The sequence below is a fragment of the Drosophila suzukii genome, chromosome 3 (genome assembly GCF_043229965.1).
Source record: "Drosophila suzukii chromosome 3, CBGP_Dsuzu_IsoJpt1.0, whole genome shotgun sequence".
Classification (NCBI taxonomy): domain Eukaryota; kingdom Metazoa; phylum Arthropoda; class Insecta; order Diptera; family Drosophilidae; genus Drosophila; species Drosophila suzukii.
Window position 1 is genome coordinate 80,148,282 of NC_092082.1, and position 27,876 is coordinate 80,176,157.

The 27,876-nt window shown below is 42.0% G+C and overlaps 4 protein-coding genes across 4 annotated transcripts; 2 read left to right on the forward strand and 2 right to left on the reverse strand.

Annotated features, from left to right (window-relative positions):
- The first annotated feature begins 8,593 nt into the window (after positions 1 to 8,593).
- On the forward strand, positions 8,594 to 9,924 carry mtSSB (mitochondrial single stranded DNA-binding protein). The gene is made up of 4 exons (XM_036817589.3): positions 8,594 to 8,747; positions 8,806 to 8,893; positions 8,954 to 9,062; positions 9,571 to 9,924. The coding sequence occupies exons 1-4, from the start codon at positions 8,724 to 8,726 to the stop codon at positions 9,791 to 9,793; spliced, it is 444 nt and encodes a 147-aa protein (XP_036673484.3). The 5' UTR covers positions 8,594 to 8,723; the 3' UTR covers positions 9,794 to 9,924.
- On the reverse strand, positions 9,756 to 10,787 carry LOC108014813 (optineurin). Its single transcript, XM_065866758.2, has 3 exons — positions 10,522 to 10,787; positions 10,164 to 10,466; positions 9,756 to 10,110 (listed from the first exon to the last, which is right to left on the reverse strand). Exons 1-3 carry the CDS (start codon positions 10,678 to 10,680, stop codon positions 9,901 to 9,903), a joined length of 672 nt encoding a protein of 223 aa, XP_065722830.2. The 5' UTR covers positions 10,681 to 10,787; the 3' UTR covers positions 9,756 to 9,900.
- A 268-nt stretch (positions 10,788 to 11,055) lies between these two features.
- On the forward strand, positions 11,056 to 16,340 carry LOC108006649 (organic cation transporter protein). Its single transcript, XM_036817588.3, has 3 exons — positions 11,056 to 11,340; positions 14,460 to 15,094; positions 15,162 to 16,340. Exons 1-3 carry the CDS (start codon positions 11,298 to 11,300, stop codon positions 16,149 to 16,151), a joined length of 1,668 nt encoding a protein of 555 aa, XP_036673483.3. The 5' UTR covers positions 11,056 to 11,297; the 3' UTR covers positions 16,152 to 16,340.
- Positions 16,341 to 16,900: 560 nt separating this feature from the next.
- On the reverse strand, positions 16,901 to 27,809 carry sra (RRM_RCAN_like domain containing protein Sra). Its single transcript, XM_017081001.4, has 2 exons — positions 27,488 to 27,809; positions 16,901 to 18,427 (listed from the first exon to the last, which is right to left on the reverse strand). The coding sequence occupies exon 2, from the start codon at positions 18,419 to 18,421 to the stop codon at positions 17,540 to 17,542; it is 882 nt and encodes a 293-aa protein (XP_016936490.4). The 5' UTR covers positions 18,422 to 18,427; positions 27,488 to 27,809; the 3' UTR covers positions 16,901 to 17,539.
- Between the last annotated feature and the right edge of the window lie 67 nt (positions 27,810 to 27,876).

Genomic DNA, 27,876 nt, shown 5'->3' on the forward strand with positions numbered 1-27,876 from the left:
AGCTCTGGCTCTCTACCAGCTGGGGGAGGCAGGCGGGGCGGGGAGGAGGTGGTGGTGTCTGTGGGTCGCATAACGGTTACAGTAGAAACTTTTGCCCTATTGTGACAAACAAACGACAAGGAGGGGAGGCCAGGGAGGCTGGCTGGGGGAGGACAAGCGACTGGCATTCACCCTCAGCCGTGCGCCTTGCGCCCCCTCCCTTCCCTTCCCTTCCCCCAATTACCCGCCCCTGCCCTGGGCCGTTGAATAGCAAAGTGAGCGACCGACTGACAGCCGAACCGGGCCTGAAATGTGTGCCGCTAAACAGGGTCTTCTTTTCCAGGATAACTCACAAGAGGATTCTTTTACCTAAACTATTTATGTTGGTAAGATTATAAGTTGATGTTTAGCCACTAGAAAATATATTACACTTTATTATAACTTTTTTTTACAACTTTTAAAGTTATTCACCATGTATATTTTGATTTAAAGTAAGTGTAATTTATGAAAAAAGGAACAAAAAAACTTAAAAGATCAAACCTTTAAGTCACATTTTGTTTTTTTTTATTAAACTAATACAAAATATTATTATGTTTTGAATATTTTAGGTGATAATGTATGCTTTATAGTCTTACTTAGGTTACATAGAGCACACCGAACTATTGTAATATAATATGATGTTTTAATTATTTAAAAAAAAATAAAATTATAAAGGTTTGATCATCAACTAACTTTTTTGGTAATAAAATTTACAAAAATGTTAAATGTTTTGTTAAATTCTAAAGTAGCCAAAAAGGACACCCTGTATAATCTCCCCTGGCTTTTTATGCATTCGCCTGGGCGGCAAGGTGGCGGGACGGAGAGATGGGCACAATCTACCTAACAGCAAGGACTGCTGCCCCGTTTCCCTGCCCCCAACCCCGAGGAACTATTGTTGCTTTGGCCGTACGAAAACTAAATGAATGAGGCGAGTTGTGGGTGGGTGGTGCTGATGGTGGTGGTGGAGGCAATGGTGGCACAGCGTAGGTGATGGGATGAAAGTGGGTGGTTGCGGCGTGGAGATTGGTTTGGGGGGATATCTGTGTGCGCCAACGGCTCAAAATCCTGCTCAAAGTTTGGTCCCTTCTGGAGGATTTCGACGGCGGCGCAAAAACGCTCCCCAAGGATCGCAGCACTGCGCAGCCTTGATTGAGCCATCGGCTCAAGTTCGCCGCTGGGAAGAGGGCATCGCATCACATCGCCTCACATGACGCATCGCCAACACTTTCAGGTTTTTATCGGTTGTTTCTCTTTCGGATGAAAAAGCTGAACCAAAAAAACTGAATTTTTTCGCGCTGCGTTGTTTGCCTGCCGAGTGACGAACCATACAAAACCAAAAACGAAAACGAACCGAGCCTGAACTCTGGGAACGTCCCAAAAAAATATCTCATGGCAGTACTACACGCAGTTGACTTGGCATTGGTTCAACACCAACGAAAACAACAACAATCGTCCGTCGAAGGGGCTAGGCCCCATTGAAGCGAACCTACATAAGTGGGGCACACACTCCCAAGCAAACACTCATATTGGCTTTAACTGTAATTCATGGTAGTACGTCGATGATTTATCGATTTTGTAATCGATTCTAGTGCATAGTTGCAATCAAATAAAATCAAAGCCTCAAATATATTCCATTATTCCATTGATTTATCACCCAATTTATGATAGTACATCATCTAGAATAATGTAATGAATAACTCCAATATTATGAGTCTTAGAAACAAATTGAAATCAATTTATGGGTATTATTACGTTACTCAAATATAATTTGATACTTGGATATATTTCTTACCAAAAAGGCTATGGGTTCCGATTTAATTGAACAATACTATTTATTGTTAGATTAGTTGATTTCATTATTGTGCAACTGATAAAATGTCACTATATAAGAAGATCAATATATTATAGCAAACGATTTCTTAAAGGTGACTGCTTTCATTTACTCCTTACAAAACATACCCTTGATCGTGCCTTGTGTCCTTGCCAAGACCAGAGATCCTATACTACTACTTTATTACCCCCTTAATTTTGAATTAACCCATCTTAAATTTGGAGCAATCGATAGAGAGCACTCTCTATCTCTCCATTCCTTTCCGCCCACCTAACTCTCTGCCCAAATTCACCCACTCGCTTTTCCGCTAAGGCTGAGTCCGCTACTATTTCTGTCCGCCACAGCGGATCGATGTTTCAAGTTGTGTGTGTTGTTATTGCCGCCGCTAGTTTGGTTATTTCGGTGGCGTTGCGCAAATGGCAAGTGGTCGTCATCGTCGTCGTCGTTGTTGGCCATGTGCTGGCTGAGAACCAGAACTGAAGCTGGGTTTGAGTGTAAAACAGCCGAAGAGGAAGAATCAAAGTCTGAAGTCGCACTTTAAATGGGAACGAAGCAGTAATAATAAACCTCTACACTGAAAACAACTTTAAAATCTAATAAAAAATTTAAGACGCTTTAAATTGAAAACCGTTGTTTAACTTTACGAAAAGAAAGAATGAAGCATTTAAAGTAAACATATATTTTGCTTAGTTGTAGATCGGTAAAAAATATGAATATAAATATTAATGTTACCAAAATCTACCGAATAATAAAGGAAACAGTATATTATGAACCAAAGTAATTTTGTCTAAAATTTCGAAGTATGGTTTATGGTAACTATTAAAATATAATGTTAGAAAAGGCTTAGCTTTAAAAAATCGTATGTTTTCAACATTAGAACATCAAAATACGCTTCCGTTAAATAAGTTAAAGGTAACTATTATGATCCTCAAAACTGTTAATAAAATCATAGCATACCTTCAGGCATAAGCCGAAGTGGTTTCAAAACTCCACATTTTTATAAACAATGTAATTAAGGGAACAGAGATCTTCGATCGTAAATTCTCCCTGCTTTATTTTTGTTACTAATTTAACTATGTTTCTAACTCTCGGCTCAGGTCCTCAGGACAAGAAGTGGAGACAGCGGCTTCGATCTTGGGACAAGAGTTGTCTGGGGGGTTGGGTGGCTTGGTGGTTCGGTGGCACTGCAGCGGCAAATGTGTTGTCACAGTGGTGTGGTATTTCCTTTATCGCAGCAGAATGAATGGTGGTAACCGAAGGACGGTGCAGGTGTGGGGGGGAATATTTTAGGTCTCCGCACACCCAACCCCTATCCCCCTTTTCCCACCTAAAGCTCTCAGCACTTTGGGTCGCCCACCGCCCACTCCTTGGCGTTTCATTTCGGCCCGGTTCGTTTCGTTTGGCTCGTTCCGTTGCGTTCGCTCTTTCGTTCATTCGTTCGTTTGTCTTGACATTTGCGTTTTGCCTCTGCCCTCAGCTCCAGCCCCACTCCAAGGCCCCAAACTCCCTCTCCAGGCCCCACATCCTTCCTCCAAAAGAGGCGACAGTGGGACGATGCGGTTGCCAGTTAAAGAATGCCAGCAAATTGAGGCTAAGATGTGGTCAGCAAAACCCAGCTATGAGCTTCTATTTCTGACTTTTTCCATGCAAAGGTTATGCAGATGCCAGCTTATAAACTCCCAAAAATATTATTCAGAATTTGATTACCTAAAACTAAAGGTTAAATTCCTGTAAATATATATGTTTTTGGGCAGTATTTAAATTTACAAATAAGTTATTCAACCTCATGCTTTAAATGTAATATATTAGGATAATTTTTCATTAAGTAATTAAATCTCTTTCTAACGATTCGCAACACTTGAAGCAAAACAAATTCTATAAAAGTAACGTGTGATTAATGGGAGTATTTTACTACTACCTACAACATTTGCAATGATAATAATTGGCATTTATCCTTATACTTTTATGATTAAGCATACATATTTTATTTAAACATATTAATTTATAATTTTTTATACATTTAAGTATAAGTACTGAAAGTATTAGCATCATAACACGATCTAATCCTCAAAATATATTTTAAAAAGTTTTAAAGTTTACTGAAATCAGAGAAACCTTCGAGAATATTTCCTATAGGAAATCGCCCAAATAGTTGGCTCCACGGTGCACGGCTTAAGCGAATTTTCGTTTATTCTGATTACAAAAGGCAGCATGGGGGAAGGAAGGACGGAAGGTAGGGAGTGCTGCTAGGGAAGGGGCTCTTTCGGAGGACAGAGCGCTGGTTGAGGCACAAATTCCAACTTTACTTTAACTTTAATGTTGGGTCGGGTTGGTCGGTCGGTTGCTTGTCGTTGTTCATCGCCGCTTGCTTGGTTGCTGGTAACTCTGGGTTCGCTGTCGCAGTCTCAGTCCCGGTCTCATTCTCGTTTTCGGTCCGGTCTCTGTGTGTGCTGAGACCTCAGAGCAGTCGGTGCGACGATGACGACGGTTCTGACGCGAGCACCGACTCCGACTTGGCCGATGATTACGTCTATGAGTCTGACTCTGACTCTGCCGATGTTCTGTTCTTTCGTTCGAAATACCCTAGGGATTCGTTGGGTATTTGTAATTCCCTATGTTTGTATGGAGATTATACACTTTAATTATTTTGATGACCTCACAACGATCCATAACTCTCGAGGTCTTTTATAAAATAGCCAAATTTTGTATGATATCTAAAATTGATTAGTTCTTTATTTTATTATATAAAGACATTTAAAATCTCATTTTAAAACTGAGATTTAGTTATTTTGGAATAGTTTGTAATATTTTTTGTTACTTAACTTTATTTCTTTATCTTGAAAAGGTCTGCTTTTGCTCTCTTTAATTGAGAAAGTGTAATTATGTTTTGAAACTTACTCATGCAAATTGGAATAAAGTATATTATAAGTATCGCCTTTCCGTTCAGGTATAACTTAAGAGATCACTCAATCTTAATTTTATTAACTATTAAATATTTTCCCATATGATCATTGATCCTACATTGATCAGTTGGCTAGGGCATCCCCATTTCGGCTTGATTGGATCGATCTAAAATTCTCGTTCTTGGCCAGGTCCGGTGTGCCTAGTGCCTGGTGCCTAGTGCCCAGTGCCTGGTGACGGCTGATGTTGCCGCTGCCCCTGGTTGCAGTTGCAAGAGTCGCCATCGCCATCGCCAGCGACGTCCTCGTTGTTGTTGCCGCTTTTATTCAGCATTTTTGTTTGGGGCAGCCGCTGGTTCGTTGGTTCGTTCATTTGCTGGTTATATATATTTTTTTTCTTCTTATTTTCCATCAGCGACGCCGTCTTGCCTGTGGTACGGAGCCAGGCCAGCCAAGCCATCCAAGCCAAGCCAAACCGAACCGAGCCAGGCCAACCAACGCCATCGCATGCTTCACCTTCGCCCCACCGCACACAGATACACACGCACACACACCGGCACTTTGTGTGGCTGCCTTCCCATTCAACCCACCAAGACCCCCCTCCATTCCCCTTTCCCCCTGCAGTCCCCCTTGGGCCACTGCTGCTGGAGTTTCTTGTTTTCTTTCGACGTCGTTGCTGCCACTGCCTCTCCCCGCCCCCCATCCACTTGGCCAGGCAAGCAAGCAACCAGCCCAGCCACCATCAACCTTCTGCCCCATCCAAGCCCCCAATCCTCAGTGCTCAGTCCCCATCTGCACCATCCACCATCTACCATCCGCCATTCTCCACCATACCCACTCCCCATTCCCACAGCCCACTCTTTTGCCTTGTCGTAATTTTACTTGGATTTTTTTCTGTTCGCTCGCTCGTCGTTTTCTTTTTCTTTTCCTTTCAGCGCGCTGCTTTCTGCGCTGCCTGCGACTCGGTTTCGAAATAAACTTTAATGCGAGCCATTCGTTCGGTTTTGGGGTCTCCATTTCTGCTGCTCTGTTAAATTTTCTGGTTAAATTTTGTGCGCAGTCAGCTCGCGATGCAGTTCGAGGCGGGTCTCGATTGGGGCTGCTCAAGGGGTTGCTTAGGGTTTAGCACTAGTTAAGATTTCCCAACTTGCTGAGATTGGATCTAGGGGTTAGTAGTTCTTTAACTTTAGTTCTTTCTGGGGTATACCAAATCACTTAATACTTAGGAAAATTTATATATATGTTGTTTCTTTGATATAATGAATTATTTTCTCCTAAGAATTATTAAACTGGAATCTTTACGGAGAGGTTTTCAGATATGTTGCTATCTAACTATGATGATATCTGACCATATATCACTAGTCTCATTTAAGTAGTTTTAGCTGTGTATTGATTCTTAGTTTCCAACGGCTAGCTTTAATATATAGATTACGATCATACAGAAACCTCCTTAAAGGCAGGACCTTGGCGACTTTAATCCTTTGGCTACTAAGTTCGACTTCTTTTGCGCAGTCTCGCCACTGAGCAGCAACATCGCCCGTGACAGCGGCAACATTGCAAGTTGCCGGAATGCTGCTGCCGTTTATAGTTTCACTATAAGGCGCACATATGAATTTTGCCATCGCTCGCTTTTTGGCACGCAAACGCACACAGCACAGCCAAACGGCAAAACAGCCAACCCAGTCAGCCATCTAGCGAACGTCCTCGACAAGCCCAGTCAGCCAGGCCAACGGCAACGGCAACATCATCAGCAGCAACAGCAGCAACAACAGCAACCACTTCAGTTCCTCCGACCCGCCTATGCCCCCCATACCATACAATCTGAAAATATAGAAAAAGCAGCGACATTTGGGACGTTCGCTGGTTCGTTCGTTCGCCTGGTACGTTTACGTTCCGACGTTCGTTTTTGTTGGTATCGCTGCGGAGCGCTCTGAGCCGGAGCCCCAAACACCAGATACAGATACGAGCGCACACACTCGTCTACAGATACAGATACAGATACAGTGCCAGGCCAGGCCAGCAACAATAACAACGGCAACAACAGCAACCTTCCTATATGAGTGCGCCCGTTTACATATACAAATGTATTTTTATATAGAGTCGCAGCAACACGCGCACTGGATTCAACGACGGACACAATGCTCTACGGGCACGACTACGACTGCAGATATAGATACGGACGGAGGGCTAAATTATAAATATGGGGTTGGATCTTGTTGGGGGAAATGATTTTTGGGATTTTGTTTTTGGAGCTTGCTTCAAAAGCGCGCATTTCAAAAGTTTGAAAAACATAGTCGTTACTTTCCTAGCCAATCCTTTTTAATAACAACTGTATGATATATTGAATATATAAGACTTCATCTTAATATTTTAACATATATATTGAATTTAATTAGTTTATATTCAAAATATTTATAGAATTATGCATATTAATTGTTTACATTTTGGTTTTCAACTGAAAAAAATGATAAGAGGACAATTATAAATAATTTAAATGAATCATAAAAACGAAACCCAAAATCGGCCTTAAGCGGAAATAACTATACTTTTCAAATTTTTAAAGCAGTATATTCTGACCGTCAAAAAAGTTCAATTTTTTAAACTAACCAGGAATGTATCTCTTTATTTAGATGTTGTTAATATAATCTGTGAATGGTGTAAAATCTTTAATTTGTTGGAATTTTGATAAACTTTTACTGTGGGTTCCTGGAAATTCAAAAATTCTCTCGTAATATATGGTGATATGGTTAATAAGTCGGAACTGGCTAAGCTGGCCGCAATATGACCGCAGCGTTTTATCAGCTCCACAGAATTTCTCGAGTGACGCAGATGGAAAGCAGTTCCGAGACCGAGAATCTGGCCGGCGATATGGTGTTCAGTTCTTGGGGCAGCGACATCGATGTGGACTGTCGTCATCGCCTGAGCTGAATTTGAATGCAAAGTCGAGAGTTGCAGAGAGCTCTTGTTGCTGCTGCTGCAGTTGCAATTGCTGTTGCTGTTGATGTTGCAGCAGCATCGGCTCAAGAGCAATGCGAATATAAAAATGGTGATTCTGTTCTTCCGCTCCGTTTCGGGGACGCCTCTCGGGTGTCCAGGTTTTTATTAGCACCCGACTAACGGACACTTGTCCGCTCGCTCTTCCTCTTTCACCTGCGCTACCTCCTCAGCAACTCAAACAAAGCCGCCTGCCGGTAACTAATTTTCGAAAAAAGCCAAGATGATGATGACTACTCGTGGCTGGCAACTTCGGTCGAGTACGAAGCGGGTTTAAGTTGTCGCACTTGCATCCTGTTTGAGGTTGTAAAATTTGAAATCTTTGTGCATTCTATCGCCTTATTAAGTGAATTTTTATATGCCTGATTTGCATTCTTTGAAAGTTAAATTTTAATTTACTTCGTTTTTTTTGTGTAATGGTATTCTTTTTTGCGACAATTAAAAGGCTGATTGATTTTAAGCTATCGTTTCAAAAGAACTCTGCATACGTGTTTTGTTAGTTAGTTTGGAAGTGTTTATTTAAGCTTAATTTGATATTTATTATTTGAAAGTGTACTGCACTGTACACTTAATTAGACAAATAAGAAAACTTAAGGAAATGAAAACTTATAAAACCGTAGTTCATTATTTATAAAATTATTTAGTGCTTAAATATTGAATTTGAATTTCCACTGTGGTGCCCTCACAAGCATTACGTTTAAATGCAGAACTACAAGACGCCACCTATAGGCTAAAATTACAACCAACGAAAGAGTGACTGTTTCCACACACTACCACTAGAGGGCGCTGCTGGCCAGAAACAGCTGATATATAAAGTGACAATACCAATTTGCCGTTTTCCACCACTTAATCCATAGAGATGGGGAAACATCGATAGTATTTTGCAAAAACGAATATTCGATAAATATCCATACCTTCGGTAACCCATCTCTAATTGTAGTGTAATTTCTGATCAGCCAACAAAAAGCCTTTGTTAAATAATGATGCAACACACAAAGCGCATGGTAAGTAAACTAATTAAGCAACAGGGAATTTAAGTATTAAATTGTTTGTCCACTGTAGCTGACTCCTTTGATGAGCGGCCTGCGAAGTTTGCCGGCACGCGGTGCAAAAACTACGACGGCAGCGGCGCCCGCCAAAATTGAAAAAAGTAAGTGGTTGTACGTTTCTCATTGTGAAATTACTCAAATTATTTGTTTTTCAAACGCAGCCGTCAACACGGTTACCATTTTGGGTAGAGTTGGAGCCGATCCCCAGCTGCGTGGATCCCAGGAGCACCCGGTGGTCACCTTTTCCGTCGCCACACACACGAACTACAAGTGAGTACGAGAACTTAGACATGTGTGAGTTTCGGCACACATGTGTTCGCAATTGAACTTGAAATCGAATCTCCAAGGAGGGCAGACAGTCACGGACATAAAAATAGCAGTTTCAAATTCCTTCTTCCTGTTAAGAACACCATACATTTAACAGAGTTAAAAGAGTTATTATCACACTCAATTGTTTATAAATTTTCCATACAAAGAATTTCAATTATAGTTATCCTTTCCCTACTGCAAAAAGTCTAAACCCAAAGATCAGGGTTATTATGCCGAAGTGTGCTCTCTCGAAACTGTTTAACAAATTGTGTTCAAGATTTATACGTAATCTGTTGTTCCTTAACTTTCCTAATGTTGGATTAAATCATAGCTTGAACATAATTAAATTGTAATGGTACATTTTCAATGGATCGATTAAGCTAATCTTCTTAATGATGTAGTGAAATATTAAAAGCTGAGCTTTGGATTTTAAAACCGTATTAATTAATTATCGAATAACCTTCCACAGATACGAGAACGGAGACTGGGCTCAGCGCACCGACTGGCATCGTGTGGTGGTCTTCAAGCCCAACCTGCGTGACACCGTACTGGAATACCTGAAGAAGGGGCAGCGCACGATGGTGCAGGGCAAGATCACCTACGGAGAGATCACCGACCAGCAGGGCAACCAGAAGACCAGCACCAGTATCATAGCCGACGATGTACTCTTCTTCCGCGATGCCAATAACTAGGAGTTAAGCCTAACAGACCAAACCTAATCTTAAGCACAAAGTTAAACTTCAAGCATTGTAAGCATTTACACTACTCGTATGGATATATCGTGTTATCAGTTTGTGGATTACATGCGTAGTTGTACATCACATTTGACCATGGGCTTAAAGTCGTTGTTCTGTTGGCAGGGGCATTGAGCGATCAATTTGCTAGGTTCCATTTTCTTATTTAGCTCTTCGTACTCCCTCTGAACCTTCGTGACCTCGCACTGCAACTTTTCGATTTCCTTCTCCAATAAGATCAGGATATTATTGTGATAATCGATGATCTTGGTAATCTGTGGATTAATTTATTTAAGGTGTTCTAAAATCTTTAATTACCAATAAATACCACAGATTTGGGAGGTAGTTTCGCGGAGGCCTCTTGGTTGTACATTTCGATCTCCTCCCTTATGGTGGTGCACTGGGCGGCTGTTTTTTCGGCGGACACGAGTAAACTCAGCAAATCCTCGTAGGTGGCTCGTGCCAGGGGATACGTCCGACAACCATTGCTTTCAGATCTTGGGCAAGTCTGCTCCAATCGGGTGATTGCCTTCTCCGCCTCGATCAAGTTTGTCTCGTTTTCATGTAGTTCCATTTCTAACTTAAGCATGCTGCAGTTTATGGGCCCCAGCATTTGGTCCATTGAGATTAGCTGATAGGTTAGTACAATATGTTATTCGTATACCTTTGGCTAACGAGTCCCTTACATTTTTGGCATTTTCCAAAACCTTTTGCTCCTGCTCCTTGATGAACTCCATTTTTTTGTTGAAGTCCACTTCCATCTCGAGGGTGTCCCGCATTAAAATATCAGCCAGCATGTCCAAATAGAGGAATGACGAAGGATCTGAAAACTTTGACTCACACATAATTTAAAAGTTTGTGTATTTTGATTCTGTTTGTACATATGTTATCTTGAAAATTTTGTTTTTAAGGCTGTGTGATAAACCAGAGCTAGCTTTGGTTGTCAAAGACTAAAGGTGAACATTTTTTAATGAAAGGATTTTATTTAGTAGTGGTCTTAGCTTGTGATGTTTACCAAACATGATTGGTTCGAATTTAAAGCGTTTATCATCCACCAGAGATATTTGCTTAGCTACCAACATTGGAGACTCAGCCAGACCCGCGATCCACAAGCTCTCTCCATATGTGAGCTTGCGACGACCTTATCGCTGTAGACCACCATGAGTGTGTGTTATTCAGCCCGAGCTCGATGGGCTGAGAGACACAGTTCGCAGTTAGTATTTGCCAGTTCAAATGCTGCCGGCGGTCGGAAGAGTTGATAGCTGATCGAGTGCTCCGTCCGCGGTTTTTTCTTTCGAGCACGTTGTTTGCCCGGATTCGATTCCATCTTCGTGACCCGCAACTATCAGTTGTACTCCGATCCCCGTTTTGCGGAAGATGACGATTTGCTGAAAGCCAATAACACCATAATAACTACTATATATCATCCTCGAATAAGGTTGGCAAAAAGCACTTTAAGAACATGGCTGTGGATTATGTGCTGGAGGACCTGATGGGGAAACTAGGTGAGTAAGTGGTGAGAGGGTTTCGGAGCGAAGACTTTTGAAAGGTCAGCTGTTACGTTGCCAGGCGTCTCCATCCCCATGCTGATAAGACCCAGCGTTGTGCTTATCATTTTGAGAGGTCTTATCAGCGATGCAGGCGGCTATGGATAATATTTGATTTCACGCCGGCCAGGTTGGCTTATAGCCGACGCTATGTTCTGCATTCAGATTTTATAATTAATTTTTCGGTATTTCCTTTTCTAATCTCCGCCTAATCTATCCGGCTGGCTGTCCGTCAAGTGCTCAAAAGAAGCCGCCTCTAATACTATTTTAATTGCAACTATTTTTAATTTAAGCTTTCGCACTATTTCTAATTGAATAAATCCCCAAGGCCGCGGCAAGTGACAGACATCTATGACAGCTCGATAGAGACTCCGACCTGTTGCTCCCCTATATGTAGTATTCTAACGACACATGTTCGTGTGGGCCACGTTCTGAGCTGGAGGCTGTCTGACACTTGTTGAGCCTTCTTGGCTTTAGCACAGTGACGCTAAAACGAGTGCGGCTAACGAGCAAACAAAATAGGATGGGAAGGAGGCAGTTACCGCTGAGCTTTTGTCACAAGACTCCGAAGTGGGCTCGTCATAAAGATCTTGGGATCTACGGATCTCTGCTAATTTATTGTGTTGTATACTCTAATTGTGCGGTTTAAACACTGCAGTTAGCTTGTGGGAGATTCAGAAACAAGCCTGTTTATTTGCTTTATGCAAAACAGTTAATAATAATTGTGGGAATACAGTGAAAGATCCACGGGCGGATCTAAGCTATAAATCATATGGCGCAATCCATTGAAATCCAGCTTCTGCGTATGGCAGATCATAAAAATGGCTTCCAATATTTAACACACAATTTCTTTGTATTAATTATATAAACTTGCTATGGAATACCTAGAGTTATTGCAATAATGTTCATAGGTAACACTCTGAAACTGGTTTTCTACTTAGCAGTCGAGAAACCGCAGCCTATAAGAAAGTAAGAGGAGATGGTGAGAGGGAGTAATAAACGCATTAGCGACTTTTTTTAATCGTAATATGTTTATTCATTCGCATGCAAAAAACTCAAACTGGTTTGCTCAGATTCAACTGTATCGCAAATCCCCTCAACCCTAAAAATTCACATACCGCTCTTTATTTTGTTGAAGGCCTCTTTGGTGTGGCGAACAGCTCTAATTACTTCCAATTCGGAGGCGTGTTACATTCCGAATTCGTGACTTTTTGGTATGGTAAGGTTACCATAAAACCAGAAACTTGCAATGACTTTGAGAGTGCTTCCACATGTTATGAGCGCGCAGCTCAGAACAGAACTAAATCGACCTTCAGGTGATTTATAATTGGGGGAAGTGAAAATGATGAAAATAACTTTTAATTTTGTAATTTTAAATTTAATTGGAAAAAAAACAACGAACCGAAAGGAAGTCATAAACTAATGGTATAAAACCATGATCTACCTCAATCCAAACCAAACAAGATTTTTAAAAGCCAACAAGTCTTTTAAAATCCTTTACTTTCGAAAAATACATTGAATTAAATTATTGTTAAGAAACAAAAAGAACCCAAAAAATTGTTGTATAAAATAATACCTTGCCTAAAAAAAAATCGAATTAAATTAAAATTATTATAAACTATACGTTATTAGCACAGTTTTTGTAGTATTCCACGGCCTTATCATTTCAGTTTATCGCCTATATTGTTCCCAGAGTAAACAACTCTCTAAACCTGCCCTATATTAATTTTAGTGTGCCATCTGTAGTTTTTACACATCATTATAACTGACTATTAAGAGAAGTACAAACACTGAATGAGCCAAATACAAATATGATATTCAAGGGCCCCTTGACAACCATTATAAGGCTAGTTATATTGTTCGGATGTCATAAATCCGTCGCAACAACAGCCCTGATATATGATTTAGTTTTAGGGGCCCCTGATAATCCGCAATATATGTTGAGTCTAGTTATCATGATTTTGCGTTATCGATTCCGAAGATTGTGGGCAATTAGACGCTGATTATGTCTATTGGGGGCGTAATTTAATTATAAAAATTAAGATTAATTAAGTCATGCTCATTGGCTTTGACATAATATTACACGCTCGATGACATAATTTTACTTTCCACGCAATCGTTTCAATTATGAAAATTAAAAATTCTCAGACGATTCACTCACGAGTTGTCGATCCTAACGTAACCGGGGTGAACGTAACTTTCTATTTGATGGCAAAAGTTTCGCTTAAACGATCAATAAACGTAACCCACAAATCAATTGAAACGGCCGATTGAACATTGGACCGCTCAAGTGTCAAATTCTCGTATCTAGGCTACATACTGTCCATGTCGATAGAAATTTACACAGCCCCTGCCCTCTATCAATACGATCGCATTGGCCAGTCCAGCCAAGTCATAATCGATTCAATGCATTCTCCCAAGACATCCGAGTCTCGAGTCTTCATGGGGTAGGAAAACTCAGACTAAACCAAACCAAACTGTGGGCAAATATTTGACGGGCCATACGAATGCGCTTCAATTGAAATCGAATTGAATAAATTCCACTTGATTTAATTGCAAAGCCTTTGGTGTGACGACAATGCCACCGAAACCCATAAAAAGATCTCATCTACATAAAAGTCGGGCGTTTCTTTAGGTTTTATTCATCACTGGCGCTTTTATCGCTGGTACGTGGTGTTTGGATAATGATTTCAAAATAATTTAAGCACTTAAACTTCTATTTTATTAAAAGAACTATATGAATCACCTGTCTTGAATCGGTTTTTCTTTATAAAGTAAAAACAGAAGATTATTTTTACATTTTAAAATTTGTTGAAGAACTAACAGAAAATATATTTTTTTTCTAAAAAAATATATAGACTCCTATTAATGTTCCTTTTAAGTTCTTGAAAATGCTTACACGAATTTGTTAGAGGAACACCTTCACTTTGCGATAGTCATAGTTATGTTTGTACAGTATTAGAAAGTGTGTGACCCACTCTAGAGATAATAGCTATCTGTTATTCAGCTTTAAGCAGACTTGAGTAATTTGCGACCTTTCCCAACCAGTTTATTATTGTGGTTTTTTCTATTTCTAGGGGAATTTGGAAAGTACCAGTTCCTGCAGTTTTTCCTGCAGGTGCTTTCTGGCTTGACCGCTGGTCTGCACATGCTATCCCTGGTCACCGTGGCCGCCGTTCCCGAGCACCGGTGCTTCATCGAGGGCGTGGACAACAGCACGTTGTCGGTGACGCCGTGGAACTCTAGTGCCATCCTGGCCGCCATCCCGCTGAAACCCAATGGTGAACTGGATTCCTGCCATATGTACGATCCATCTATCCTGAGCTCCAATGCCACCGTCAAGTGCACAAGTTACGTATACGACACGACGTACTACAAGACCTCGCGCACCATCGACTGGAACTTTGTGTGCGACCGCCGCTGGATGGGGGCCATTGTGCAGACGGTGTTCATGCTGGGCGTGTTCACCGGCGCCGTCACCCTTGGCGGACTCGCCGATAAAGTGGGCCGGAAAACCGTGTTCTGCTGGTCGGCATTGTTCCAACTGATCATCGGCGTGGGTGTGGCCTTCATTCCGGAGTACTTCTCATTCATGGTGGCCCGCTACCTGCTGGGCATCGTGGGATCAGCGGGTGCCTATATCTGCGGCTTCGTGCTCACCATGGAGCTGGTGGGACCCAGTAAGCGTACTGTGTGCGGCATTACCTTCCAGGTGAGGAATTAGTACTTAAACATTATTATCTAATTTTTCCATATATATAATCTTCCATCCATTTCAGGCTGTCTTCGCTGGAGGCATCATGCTGGTGGCGGGATGGGGAGCATTGATCCATGACCGCCAGTTGCTGCAGGTGATCTATGGACTGCATGGCTGTCTGTTCTTGGGCCACTGGTGGTGGCTGGATGAATCTCCGCGCTGGCTGTGGATGCAGGGTCGTGCCGCCGAAGCTGTGGACATTGTGGCCAAGGGTCTGAGGATCAATGGATCGGGCATACCGGTGGACAAGGAGTACTATGTGCAGAAGGCCAAGCAGCAGGCGGCAGCCGAGGAGAAGTCCAGTGCCGGATTGAGTGATCTGTTCCGCACGCCCAACCTGCGGATGAAGACGTTGAACGTTTGCCTCTGCTGGTTCGCCAACTCCCTGGTCTACTACGGACTTTCACTGAGTGCCGGTAAGCTGTACGGCAATCCCTACCTGATCCTGTTCATCATGGGTCTGGTGGAGTTCCCCAGCTACATAACCATTGTGTTCGTCCTGGATCGCCTGGGTCGTCGGTCGATCACCTCCACCCTGATGTTGGGTGGCGGTCTGTGTTGCATTGTGGCCGCCTACATTGCCCAGGGCACCAACACCTCCACGGGTGTAGTTATGGCGGGCAAGCTCCTCATCGCTGGATCCTTTGCCGTGATCTACAATTACTCGGCGGAGCTGTTTCCCACCGTGGTGCGAAACTCGGCCATGGGTTTGGGATCCATGTGCGCCCGTCTATCCGGCGCTCTTACTCCACTCATCACATTGTTGGACTCATTTGATCCGAAGATTCCGGCCGTACTCTTTGGCGTGGTGGCCATCATCTCGGGCTTCTGGGTGATGTTCCTGCCGGAGACCATGAACCAGCCCATGCCCGAATCCATTGAGGATGGCGAGAACTTCGGCAAGGGCGACACTTGGTTCAGCCAGTGCGCTGGTCGAAAGAAGCGCCAGAACAGCGTCTATCCCGATGACCCCGAGCAGATGGTGCCGCTCAAGAACATCGAGAGCAAGTAAAAGCCAAGCCAAAGTCCCAAAGCCAGTTTAATGTCCTTGTTACCCTGTTTTTTTTGTTAAGAATTCTACTCTTCTGTGTAGTAGTAAGTTTTAAGAGTTGCTATCCATTCCACGTGAATAAATTGGTTCTATAGAATAGGTAAAGCTATTGTTTTACCAATTACTATATGGCCCTAAGTTGTTTGTAAATTATATTGTATTTATTTTGGCTGAATAGAATGAATTAAAGATATGGTAGTTTAAGTTCTTGTTAAGCTCTCAATGATGTTATAAACAATTGCCTACTTTTGGGATGAATTGCTTTAGTGCCAAAACAAGTTTCACTTCCAACAGTGTAGATTTTCAACAGTTCTCTAGAATCTCATATAACTAGACAGTCATTTTGCTTTTGGTTTAATTCTGCCGAAAAACGCATACACCTCCACAAAATGTTTTCCCAAAACTTTCGCCAATTAAAGTTTATTCTCTGCCCCTCACAGCAAATACGAGTTTGCCTGGCCTTGCAAAGTTTTCAGTAATTTCCACTCAATTGCACTATCGAATTGCCAATTGTCGACAGGGATTTCCAATGTCAAATCCATAACCCATCGGCTGCCCTTTGCCCCACATCACGTTTCCTGCTGCATCACACGCACACACCGACCACCCGTCAATTAAAGTTTGTTCAAAGAGTTTCGTTTCGGTTTTTCTGTTTTTGTTTCGTTTTTGGTATTTCTTCTTTTTTGTTTTGTTTGGTACATTTGAGAACATTCATTTCGAATTTGAATATATTTTCAATTTAAATTTTAACTACACGTAGGCATATAAGATTTATATACGTATGCTTGGCGATATCTGATGCGATATCGTTACACCATTTCGCTGGCTTAGAATTACATTAACATTTACATAGATATAGTAGCTTTATATCTGGGATTTCGGTTTTCGGTTTTTAGATTCCGGATCGCTGTTCTCGGTAGCGCCTCTGTCAGCGCTTTCCAGTCAAAGGTACACAGAGATAGAGATATTGTTAGCAGGTAGTCGCGATGGCTTAACATCAATATTCTTACACATAGACACACTCAAATCGAGAGATAAACACATCTAGATGCGGTTGCTAGCCAAAGAACTTGTATCAGAAGCCAATTGGGGTAAATGCTACACTTGAAAGGAGGGGTGGGAAAGTATGTCGGGTATGGGTGTTCGAGTGCCTAGTAATACAAACATACGAACGTAGCTAAATATATGTATGTGTAAATTAATCACAATTAATTCGGAAAATATTTACAAAAAATACTCCATCCAAGTCCCAACCATTCGCAAAGCACGAGTCCCAACCCGTTGTCCTTGTTCGATTCGGATTTACAACTCAAGTTTTCAGCTTCAGCCACGTCGTCTCCACCTGATGATTATGCCCGTTCCGGGCACTTGGTCTGGACGATGGGAGCCTTGACCTGGAGACCCGGTCCTGCCTCCGCCAGCATGGCCGTGTGCACAATAATGGCCGGCTGGTCCTCGCTCTGGGGATGCAGTTCGTGCGACTCGCCGGGCGTGAGGCTGGCCAGGGCGGCAAGAAGGTCGTGGTTGACCAGCGGCTCGCCCTCTTCGCGCGGCTCCCAGCCAGCTGGCGGAGAGGCGGGCGGCGAGATGAGGAACTGTTTGACCGGCGCCGGTGGCTGCAGGTTCTTGTTGTTCACCGGTGTCACCGGCTGGGCGAAGTAGCAGGTTATCACCGTCTTCTTGTTGAACTCGTACTGATGCAGCTTGATCCGCGCATTGGCCGCCGCAATAGCATTGTCATAGTTCACCCGCAGGCGGCGGAAGCTGCGCAGCCATTGGAACGTGGCCGATTCGCTGAACGTGCGAAATAGCTCCTCCATGGAGTGCTTCAGCTCCGGATTGGCAAACACCTCCGAGTGGATGTTGGTCACGATAATCGAGGTGGGTAGGTCGTCGAACGAATCGGCGTCCACCTCCGGCTCTGTGTCGCTGTCGACGTCCCCCTCTTTGGGGAGCGTCGGATGCTGATTGGGTAGGCCGTCGGCGGCGTTGATGAAGATGTCCTGGTCCGGCGATAGCTTGTCTATGCTCCCGCCACCGCTGCTATTCTGGGTCGACTTCAGTTTGTTCTTGCTCTTGCCGTTGGAGCTTATATTGTTGTTGTGATTGCCCCGTGGGGTGGTCGGAGTGGCTGCACTGCTCTCCTCAGCTCCTCCAGCGGGAGCGTCAGGAGTGGCCGGATCAGGTGCATCAACGGACGCATTGTTGTTGGACTTGGCCGCGTCGGACATGGCTGGCTAAAAAAAAGAGAGAACATTTATATAAGTAACATCAAAAAAATGGGCATTTGTTAAATGTATTTCCAGTTAAGCTCATTAAAAGTAATTAGCACATTTTTATGGGTAAATTTCTTTGGGGAAGCGTGGGCTGTTTAAAAGAGTTATTTATGTGAAAAGCATTACTGGCTATATTTATACACATACGGTTTATAATTATAGCCCCTAATGGCAAGGATTTTACAGTAATTGTATGCAACAGTCAATGACATTTGCCATAAATAGTACTGTCAGTTGACTAACCTTCACCTTCAAACATTTCTAAAAAATTGGTAAACAGCGCTTGGAAATTAACTTTGCACAATGGCCGAGGGTGTTGAATTGAGGTTTTTGTTTACGTAATATAGTGTAACAAATTTCAAGCGCCACGCTACGACAATAAGAAATTGTTTACTCCTTCAGAGCTTCAAACCAATTACGAGACCAAAAACTACAAACGTGTCTGAGTTGTGAAGAGGAGTGGTTGTTATAAGGAAGTGGGACGACGCAGCGCGAGGACTTAAGTATCGACACGTGAAGCCAATCAATAGGTCTACCCAGGGGTTGGAGTGCCCTGGGGGGATCCAATGGTGACGCACTGTTGATTCACAACTGCTCTTGATTTTATTGTTATGCCTGCCTGGCACAACCTTTCGAGGAGGGAAAAGCGCCAGACGGGTGATTAATAGTGGCGAATTTTTTTGTGAATGAATGAATGAGTGAGGAACTGGCGCCGCGGTGCTGGCGTCAGAACAAGATTGGTGACGTGTGTCTGGTTTCGCACCTGTGACCGCCACGAAACCCCCTTTCTACTCCCTGTAAATCCAAGGGAACTCGTGGTTGTGTTTCATTATAATAATAACTGCCAGTCGTGGTTCTGGATGGGTGCCCATTTGTATGCTATAAAAATAGCATTTCTCTTAGTGTTTTATTGTGACCCATGAATCAGCTATATGCAGTGAGTTAGTTAATTATACGCTGTTTACCCCTGGGGGTAGCTATTTTGGCCAAATGCAAATGGTTCCTTGTGTCGGCTTGGGTAAACGAAATTAGCTTAGTTTTTGGGTGAGAAATTTGCAAAAGTTTTTACGATTTTGTGGTTGGAGGGGGTAGCTGAAATTGTTTGCTTTGTATTCCTTAATTAATACTTTGGGCATAAATTAAAACCCAGCTTTGCCAGAACTTTTTATGGATTTTAATTAGATTTGGGAGTTAATCGATTATAATAATAAAGAGACATTGTGATAGATAATAATAACACAGTTCTGCTTATCCTTTAAGTCGATGGTGGAATTTAGGCACTCAGCTTGAAAATTTCAATTTAATTTAGTTCCTAATCTCCGATGAGTAGTAAACATTTTTCTTAAGATCTTGATCTATTTTAAGCACGCAAATAAGCGGCATTTATTATAAAGTGGATTGCTTTTTAAGGTAATTAAATTGCAACACCCCATTGATGATAAGCCATCTTACTTATGCACTCCGAAAAATGAATAACCACTTGAAGAAGGGCGATGGGTTGGTTTTAAAGCCTGCCAGACGCGACTCGGGAGCCCCTTTCCCCTGCTTTCACTTTCCTTTATGGCCACTTTTTTGTTGTTGACTTTCACCTCAACGCAGCCAGGCAGAACAAGAACAGCAAACGGCGTAGCTAACAATAAAAACAAAGGCCAAAAAAAGAACCCAAACGACGACGAGTTGATCTATTTCCGGATGATTGATTTCCTTGAAAGGACACACCCACACAATTGTTACTTGTGCTTCCACAGGAAGTGGAGATGATGGTGTTGTATGGGTTTTCGTTTCCCGGGGAAATGGGTGAAACTCGTTCATGACGTGTGTACTTTGTTTGCCGTGCAGCTTGATCCCTATCTCAGGAGCAGAGTAAGGACGAAAAGGATTGTAACTGCAAGTCAGCATAAATGAGCTGCTGGCATGCAAATCGCTTGGCCCCTATGTGACGTCATCGTTCCTGCACGCAATCCATAAAAACCAAAGAAAGCGGGGTCGAAAGCGCACTTTAAACTAGACAAAAGTACCTCTCAGCCCCGCCCCCTTTTTGGGGTGAGACGGTACCGTGGTTTCGACATGATGATGAATTGCCTGCCGGTCGTTAGCCAACGACCTTCACTCATTCATAATTGCTGTCATCATTATATCAAGTGGTCGCCGCCCCCTCCCGGCAATCGTGATCTCTATCCAACCATCCATATAACCATCCATTTGCCCATCCATCCATCCTTTAGCTCATCCCCTCATGGGGGACTTTGCAGATTTGTGGCCATAAGTAGCATGCACGTAAGACACGCAAAAGCTCTTTAAATCATCTGAGACGGCTTCATTGAACCACTTAAAAAAACAAACACAGAGGAAAATAAATGAAATTGTTTAAGAAAAGAATCAGTCTTTAAGAAGCAACTTATTATTAGTATGTAGAACTTATTAAACAACAAAGTTGTCTAGCAGAACGATTTGATTAATTCCGAGATTCACCGATCCCTAATTGGTTACGAATTTTTAAACAAAACCAGAAAAACAAACATTCGTAGGTGACTGCAAATTAAAAACTATTTTACATAAAGTTTGATAGACTTTAAAAGTTAAACAGACAAATTACCCATGTATTTTAAAAATCTAGTTTTAATCAATCGTTAAAGCTTCCATATTCTTTCTAAAATCCTTAAAGTTCTTAAATTCGTCCCTCCGCTCAAAATTGATCGGTTGTGTGAGTGTGAATACGAATGTGATTGAATTGTGGCCTTATTTACATTATCGTCTCGTTTCCGTGACAAAAGGCAAATCCCACGAGTGAGTTTTCCACTCTCCATTACAACTGCTGCTGCTGCAGTTGCAGTTGCTTTTTGCCCCATTTTAATGCAAATGCAAATAACGTTGAGGGAGGAAGATTAATTTGATTCTCTGCTAAAATTTAAAACTTTCCCTTGGCAAATTCCAGTCAGCAGCAGATATTTGCGATTGATGTATACCGCTTGGAATTTAATTAAATTGGTCTTGGGGTCTTTCAGCAGGGCTCAAAGCGTGGCTTTGTTATTACAGCTCCTTCTTGCGGTTGTGGAGGTTTGTGGATGTTGTGGATGTGGAGGTGGCTGCTCATATTTGAGCCTGCAAGTGTCGGCTTCGTTTGCCACATGTCACATGTTGCTGCAACCGGAATCCTTTCAAGGCAAACGCAAAAGGTCAGGCGGTCAGGTATGTGTTCATATGGTCGATGGTCTCCGTGCTCTGGTCGTTAGACGGATATTTTATCACGAGTTTTGTGACAGCGAAAGGGAAAGGTTCACAAGGTCACGCCAAACGTGTGCGAAACTTAAGCCATTTGCTGAAAGCCTCCATCAACGAAATTAATTGAATCCTAATTAGTTTGAAAGTTTCCTTTTGTTCTGGATCTGTTCCTGGTGCAATCCTGGTATTTTCCCACATGTACAAATATACGCACAACGTTGGAAATTTAAATACTCCCACTATCTATGGGCTGCACCTGAAAGTATGCTATTCCTCCTACACACAACCCTCTGTAATTGAGCTCCACCGAACCGACTTTGCATCCACGACTGCTGCTGTGGTTGGATAATTACTGCCAAAGGTGAAATGTTCACCAAAAGCTTACCTAGCATGGGCGGTTCGGCGTGGGAGTGGCCCAACCTGGGCGGTTACTGTTGGGCGGAGCGGAACAAATACAGCTGATTGGCAGGACATTGATTGGTCGCCTGTACCATGTGGGCAAAATGCAAAATGGCTTAGCTTTGGGTTGCAAATCAGCGAGAATTGTGTGTGCACTGAATACATAGCGGGACATTATTATAAGGTTAAGTGCAAAATTACATCAAAAGACCTAAGTCTTATAACAATTCTTCAATTACTTTCATTTTTTGTAGAGTCTAAAATTATTTAAAACGTCAAGGCAACCTAATGTGTTTTTGTATTATGCATTTAATGTGACATGTGGGCTCAAAACTTGCAATAAAAAGGAAAATTACGATAAAGAAAGCCCAGCTAATTAAGAAGAAGAATCAATACTAAACGTATTACAGTTTGTTTAAAATATATACTAATCTTTATACATATTTAAAATATATCGTAAAACAATAAAAAATCAATAAATATTACCAAATTAATTAAAGTAACAGCAATAAGAACCAAATTAAACATTAAGCTTTCCCCTTAACATAAAACAAAGACGAGTTCCAGGAAATGGAGAGAGTACCCGGAAATTCCAATTACGGCCACCCAAAAAAGCAAATGCCATAATTCAATACCTAGATTAATTATGCCAAAAGTTGCCCATTTCTTTTCAGAATAAACTTTCATTTGGTTTTCAGTTTCAGTTTCGCATCGCGCTGTACGCAGTACCGAATGTTCCTACTAATTCAATAGGGAACTGGGGAACTCTGTGTGGGTTTGTTTTGTGGACTCATTAAACCTAATCCCCTTATCCATTGGGCAGTCCAACCAAACCAGTCACAAGGGGCGTCCATGATAACAACTGGCGTTGGCTTTGTTGATATTGAAACCTTTGTTAGCTGCACACAGCACAGCACAGCATCCGAGGGGAAATTACTGAATTTGCTGAATTTACCTTTGGCATTGCATGACAATATCAGGTTTTCGTAATTACCCGACACTTCCAGCCATGAACTGTTAATTAAATCATTTACACACCGATGGCTCGCACCGCAATAGGTTTGGATTGTAAACAAATTTGCAGCAAGTGAATATGAGAAATGGTTTTCTTTCGGGCACAAAATGCCTGGCATTTCGACTGACCTTCAATTGAAATTGTAAATTCTGATGTGAAATACACTTACATATACAAAGTTCACCCGCCCCCACCCCAGCCCACTACTTTTACAAATTGGATTGTTATCACTCAAAGTCCTTGGGCGATTCCTAGGAGTTCTCGTTCTCACACCCCCACAAAAACCGATTCGACCAGCCCCTTTGTTGTCGCCTGTCACTCGCAACTGTGCGGCTCCATGTGTGCATCTGTATCTGTGGGTTGGTTCCTGCCTCTGATTCTGATCCTGGCTCGGTGTGTGTGGCCCCGTCTTGTCAGCGCTTTGACACGAAAATAGTTTGGCCAACTTGGCTATGCAAAAGCGATTTATATTAAGAGCAGCCATCGCCGACATGTGCTGCCAAAAGTCAGTAATTTGGGGTGGGGATTAGCAAAAGTTTTCAGTGGTTTTCGATGCTCACTGCATAAGATCAATATTTATCTCAAATAAATTAAGTATTTCCAGTGCTATCAGCAGTTCAAGTTGGGGTTAACCGGTTGAAACCGGCTGCTTATCGTAAATCATGACCACGGTAGTCCCCTCGATACGCTTCTTATCGCTAATAGCACCCACTGACGCAGCTATCCTACAGAAATAGCATTTAACCAATGTTGCTATCGTTAATTGAGACGTTTACAGCCCACATATACCTCAAGTCAAGACGAGTCAGGTCCAACACATGTATATATAGTCGAATCGAATCCAATCGTATCGTATCGACGTCGATGCCAATCAGACCGATGTGTTAAGTGAGTTAGGAGCACTTTTGCTGGAACGTGTGACGTCAGTGCAAACTGCAGCTAGATCCAGTCAAACCAATTGACGAAAGAGCCGTAGCCGTAGACGGCAGCGGTCTGTACTCAATTCATCAATTGGCAATGGCAAAACCCCTGGCAAAAAGGCAAAGAACCAGGGAAACAAAACAAAAGTGAACGCAAACAGAAATAGCATAAAATGGACAACAGACGCGACAACAGAACAGAACAGAACCGAAACGAACGGAGGCCCCAATCCAATCGCACTGGGGGAAAAAAGATGAGTTGCTTTTATTTTAAAATCGTTTCATTTATTCTGCGTCAGCAGCACCGCCTCTCAATGAGGAAACGCTGCGTATACATAATTTTCTGGGCAAATAAGTATACGCACTCCCATATCTGTCCGCCGTCGATTGCGGTGGTCGGTCCCAATCAAATGCACAGACGAGTGATCTTTCCTTGGCCTTTGCAGGCTCTTAGAACCAATAAAAAGCGGGTTGTTTTCAAGTGTTCTTAGCAGCATGGAATTTCTTTTCAAATTCCACCTTTATCACATACTCAACAGAAGGAAATTTACTCAATAGCTTTTCCTAAAATACCTCCATTTATAATCTGTCTCACGACAATCCATTTTTAGATTCAATCACGTCAATTCTGCAATAATCAGTTACTGATAATACTCTTAAGGGAATGGGTTGTTAGTAAATAACAATACCTAATAACACAGAGTAATGCTTCAGTAACAATTTTAAGTTAATCTAAACAAAAGGAAGTAATCTTGTATTATTATAGAAAGTTCCAGACAATGTAAGGCAATTAGTTTCGCAATTAAACCAATATCATTGTTACTATGATTCTATAGAATGGGATAATAGGTTAATAACTAGTCACATACCTAATAGGTGCTATCTTATGTTAGTACTTTCCAAGCTGTTTTGTATCCGTTTCTAAATCTCTTTCGTATATACATACATACATTTGTTAGCCCATGACACGATGATTTGCCATTTTATTCACAAGTATTAATTTGTCATGATTCTTTTGAGCGTGCACTTTATCTGAAAGTCTGAACAGCTGGCTGGGAAATGGAAACCGGATTGGAATCGGCGAGTGAATCTGTCTTCGCCTCAGACAAGTGGGCGCCACTGGCAATTGGGGGGATTGGGCATGGGCATGGGTATTGGGATAGGGATATTTGTGGCATTGGGAGAAAGGACATAGCTACGCAAAGGTCGCTATGGGAAGCCAAGGTCGAGATTTACAGCCAGGTCATTGTGTTGTGTTGCTGGCAGTAGCAACGCCCACGCACACGCCCCTGTCAACTAGCCTGGTAAAAAATAGAATCAAATACATACATAGAACAGGAGCCACAGCAAAGCTCGCATTTTATTTGCATTTGTGAATTTATTGCGTTACATTTCGCCCTGCGCCTTGTTTTCTCAACTCGTTGTGAGCTGCTTGGGGAATTTTCGGGAATTCGACGGGATTTTGGGTTTTCGGCTGAAGCAGCCCAGGGCTTCTACTGTTGCTCAAAGCAATTAAAATTTCAGAAAAAAGTAAAAAAAGAAAGTAGCAGCAACAAAGCGACCACAACAGTGGCAACAAACCGCCTCAATCGCCCCCTTTTAAACATACGTCTTCATTTTTCAGCCAAGGACTTGGCACGCTTAAAATTCAGCCAGCAGCCGCAAAACAAAAAGGCCGTGGACAGTGGGCGGAATTTAATTTCGAAAACATATCACTTTATTGTTCACGTCTTTACCCACACCTTTAACTCTCCCTCGAAGTCTTCAACTTAACCACCAGTAAAGGATTTTTCATCTTTAAGTACATTACTTTTAAACTTAAGTCATACGAAATTAGTTCTATTTGGGAGTGTACATATTTGAAATAATAGTTTAGTACCAAAATGATACTTTGCTTTCTTTGTAAGTTTACTAAAATCTTAAAATTTGTAAATTTAATTTAATTTTTTAATCAAAAGTGCGTAAAACTATAGGGCGCAGTCATTTTTTTGTAAATCGAAGATAATGGTATCTGATAACTACTTTTCCTGGAACAACACTTAGGATATACATAAAGACTGAAATGTTGCTTTAGGGGATAATTTACATTATCAAGGGCTTTAAAATTCCATAAAAATGCAGGATAATGAAAATATCTGGAACCTTTTTTCCCAGAAGTACCGAAAGGGTAAGCAAAACAGCTTTAATGGGTGGTACCTTATATTGGCCATTTGGACCACAGTGCACTGACAGCAGAAGTATGCGATAACAATAACACCGTCCACTGTGTGGTAGTGTTGGGGTTACGGGCCGTCAGTCACGGTCACGGCTGCAATCCCTCCCCTCCTCTCATTTCCACTTTCCAATATGAGTCCGGTGAACAATGGCTGCGGCCAGGACGAAGGATGATGGCCAAGGATGAAGGAGGGGAATTCAATAACAGCAGCGGCAGCAGAACAACAAATATGCTGCGCCCACGCAAGAGCAGCAGGAACTGTGGCAAAAACAGCTGCTGCAGGATCAACGAGGTGGGAGTGGATTCGAGGACTTAAAAACACGAGCAGACTAAAAACAATCAGATACGACGTAGCTGGAAAACCCTCATGGGAAGTGTTGCCTTAATCAAAGGGGATTTTAAAATTCCTAGTTATCTTCTTTCAGGAAACTACCACTTCTGGTAATTCCCCTGCAAAAAGGAAGTTAATTGTTCTCTGGAATTTGTCAATGGGGCTTTTAATTCTTGTGCTGAGTAACAAAGGGCGGTTTTAATGAAATCTCTACAAATTTTGATTTTTTGTGTGTGGTTCCCAAAAGATTTGGTTAAAGATTTGTATTCTGTTTTAAACGTATTTAATATTTTTGTTAGAAGTTAATAATGTTTAATAACAACATTTTTATAAGTATTTTCTAAATTGGATCTTTATTGCTAATCTAAAGTAAAAATATTTTAATTTCCGATTCCCTATAATATCACTTGTGATAAACTTGTACAAAAATTAGGCAAAATAAAAAGGCGCTGATAAATCAGTACTAAAATTTTACAGTTTGTTTTAAATAAACCCTTTATGACCCCTTGTGCACGTCACTGCAAGAGTATAAAATATGGAAAAACAAAAACATCAGGGCATTATTGTCGGCAAATGATGGCGTGTGCATTAAAATGAGCAAGTGGCAAAAGGGGTGGCTTTTAGGTGGGCGGCTGTGTTAACCTTGTACTTCTTGTGATAAAAACAATTCCCCCGAATGTTTATAAACAAATCAAGAGAAAGAGAGAGGGAGAGATAGTGATGGAGCGACCAGGGGGGATGGTTGAAAAGGGGTGTCTTTTCGCAGACGCTGCGGCACCAACACAATGAAACGCAACAAAAGCAACACAGCAACAATTCGCACGTAAAACTCAGCTGCTGCGTTACATAAGAAAAACTCTTGCAAAGACTGCAAATCTCAATTCGGTATGCAAATGGACCGCTGCCACAAATTACTCACCTTTTGAGAAACTATTCAGGGGCCAAATTGCGATTCTTTTTTATGCGCCAATAACAAACGGCACTTCTCCCAGTTGTTGTTGTTGTTGTTGCGTTTCCTGACCGCAATTGTTGTTGTGTTTGCAATGCACACTGCTCGCGGCAACGGGAATTCGTAAGAGCACCGCTATTGTTGAATATTATTTAGCCGAACCGATTGTCATTCGAGTGGAAGCTTCCAGTCTGCGTCATTCGCGGGGACGCGCTATTTTCCGCTTTTTTCTTTTCCGTTTCTACGACACAACCGCTATGAATTTTGTTTGGAAAATCGGCAGAGTGACCCTGAAAAGAACGATAAATTATACCGAAATTGCAGTGTTTGAAAAGACCAGATTTTGTGGTATTAAAAAA

Coding starts and splice junctions, on each gene's coding strand:
- mtSSB (XM_036817589.3), top strand. CDS start 8,724: ATGATGCAACACACAAAGCGCATG. Junction 8,748..8,805: donor TGCAACACACAAAGCGCATG/GTAAGTAAACTA, acceptor TGTCCACTGTAG/CTGACTCCTTTGATGAGCGG. Junction 8,894..8,953: donor GCCCGCCAAAATTGAAAAAA/GTAAGTGGTTGT, acceptor TTTCAAACGCAG/CCGTCAACACGGTTACCATT.
- LOC108014813 (XM_065866758.2), bottom strand. CDS start 10,680: ATGTGTGAGTCAAAGTTTTCAGATCCTTCGTCATTCCTCTATTTGGAC. Junction 10,467..10,521: donor TTTTGGAAAATGCCAAAAAT/GTAAGGGACTCG, acceptor CTAACCTATCAG/CTAATCTCAATGGACCAAAT. Junction 10,111..10,163: donor AACTACCTCCCAAATCTGTG/GTATTTATTGGT, acceptor ATTAATCCACAG/ATTACCAAGATCATCGATTA.
- LOC108006649 (XM_036817588.3), top strand. CDS start 11,298: ATGGCTGTGGATTATGTGCTGGAGGACCTGATGGGGAAACTAG. Junction 11,341..14,459: donor GGACCTGATGGGGAAACTAG/GTGAGTAAGTGG, acceptor TTCTATTTCTAG/GGGAATTTGGAAAGTACCAG. Junction 15,095..15,161: donor TGTGCGGCATTACCTTCCAG/GTGAGGAATTAG, acceptor CATCCATTTCAG/GCTGTCTTCGCTGGAGGCAT.
- sra (XM_017081001.4), bottom strand. CDS start 18,421: ATGTCCGACGCGGCCAAGTCCAACAACAATGCGTCCGTTGATGCACCT.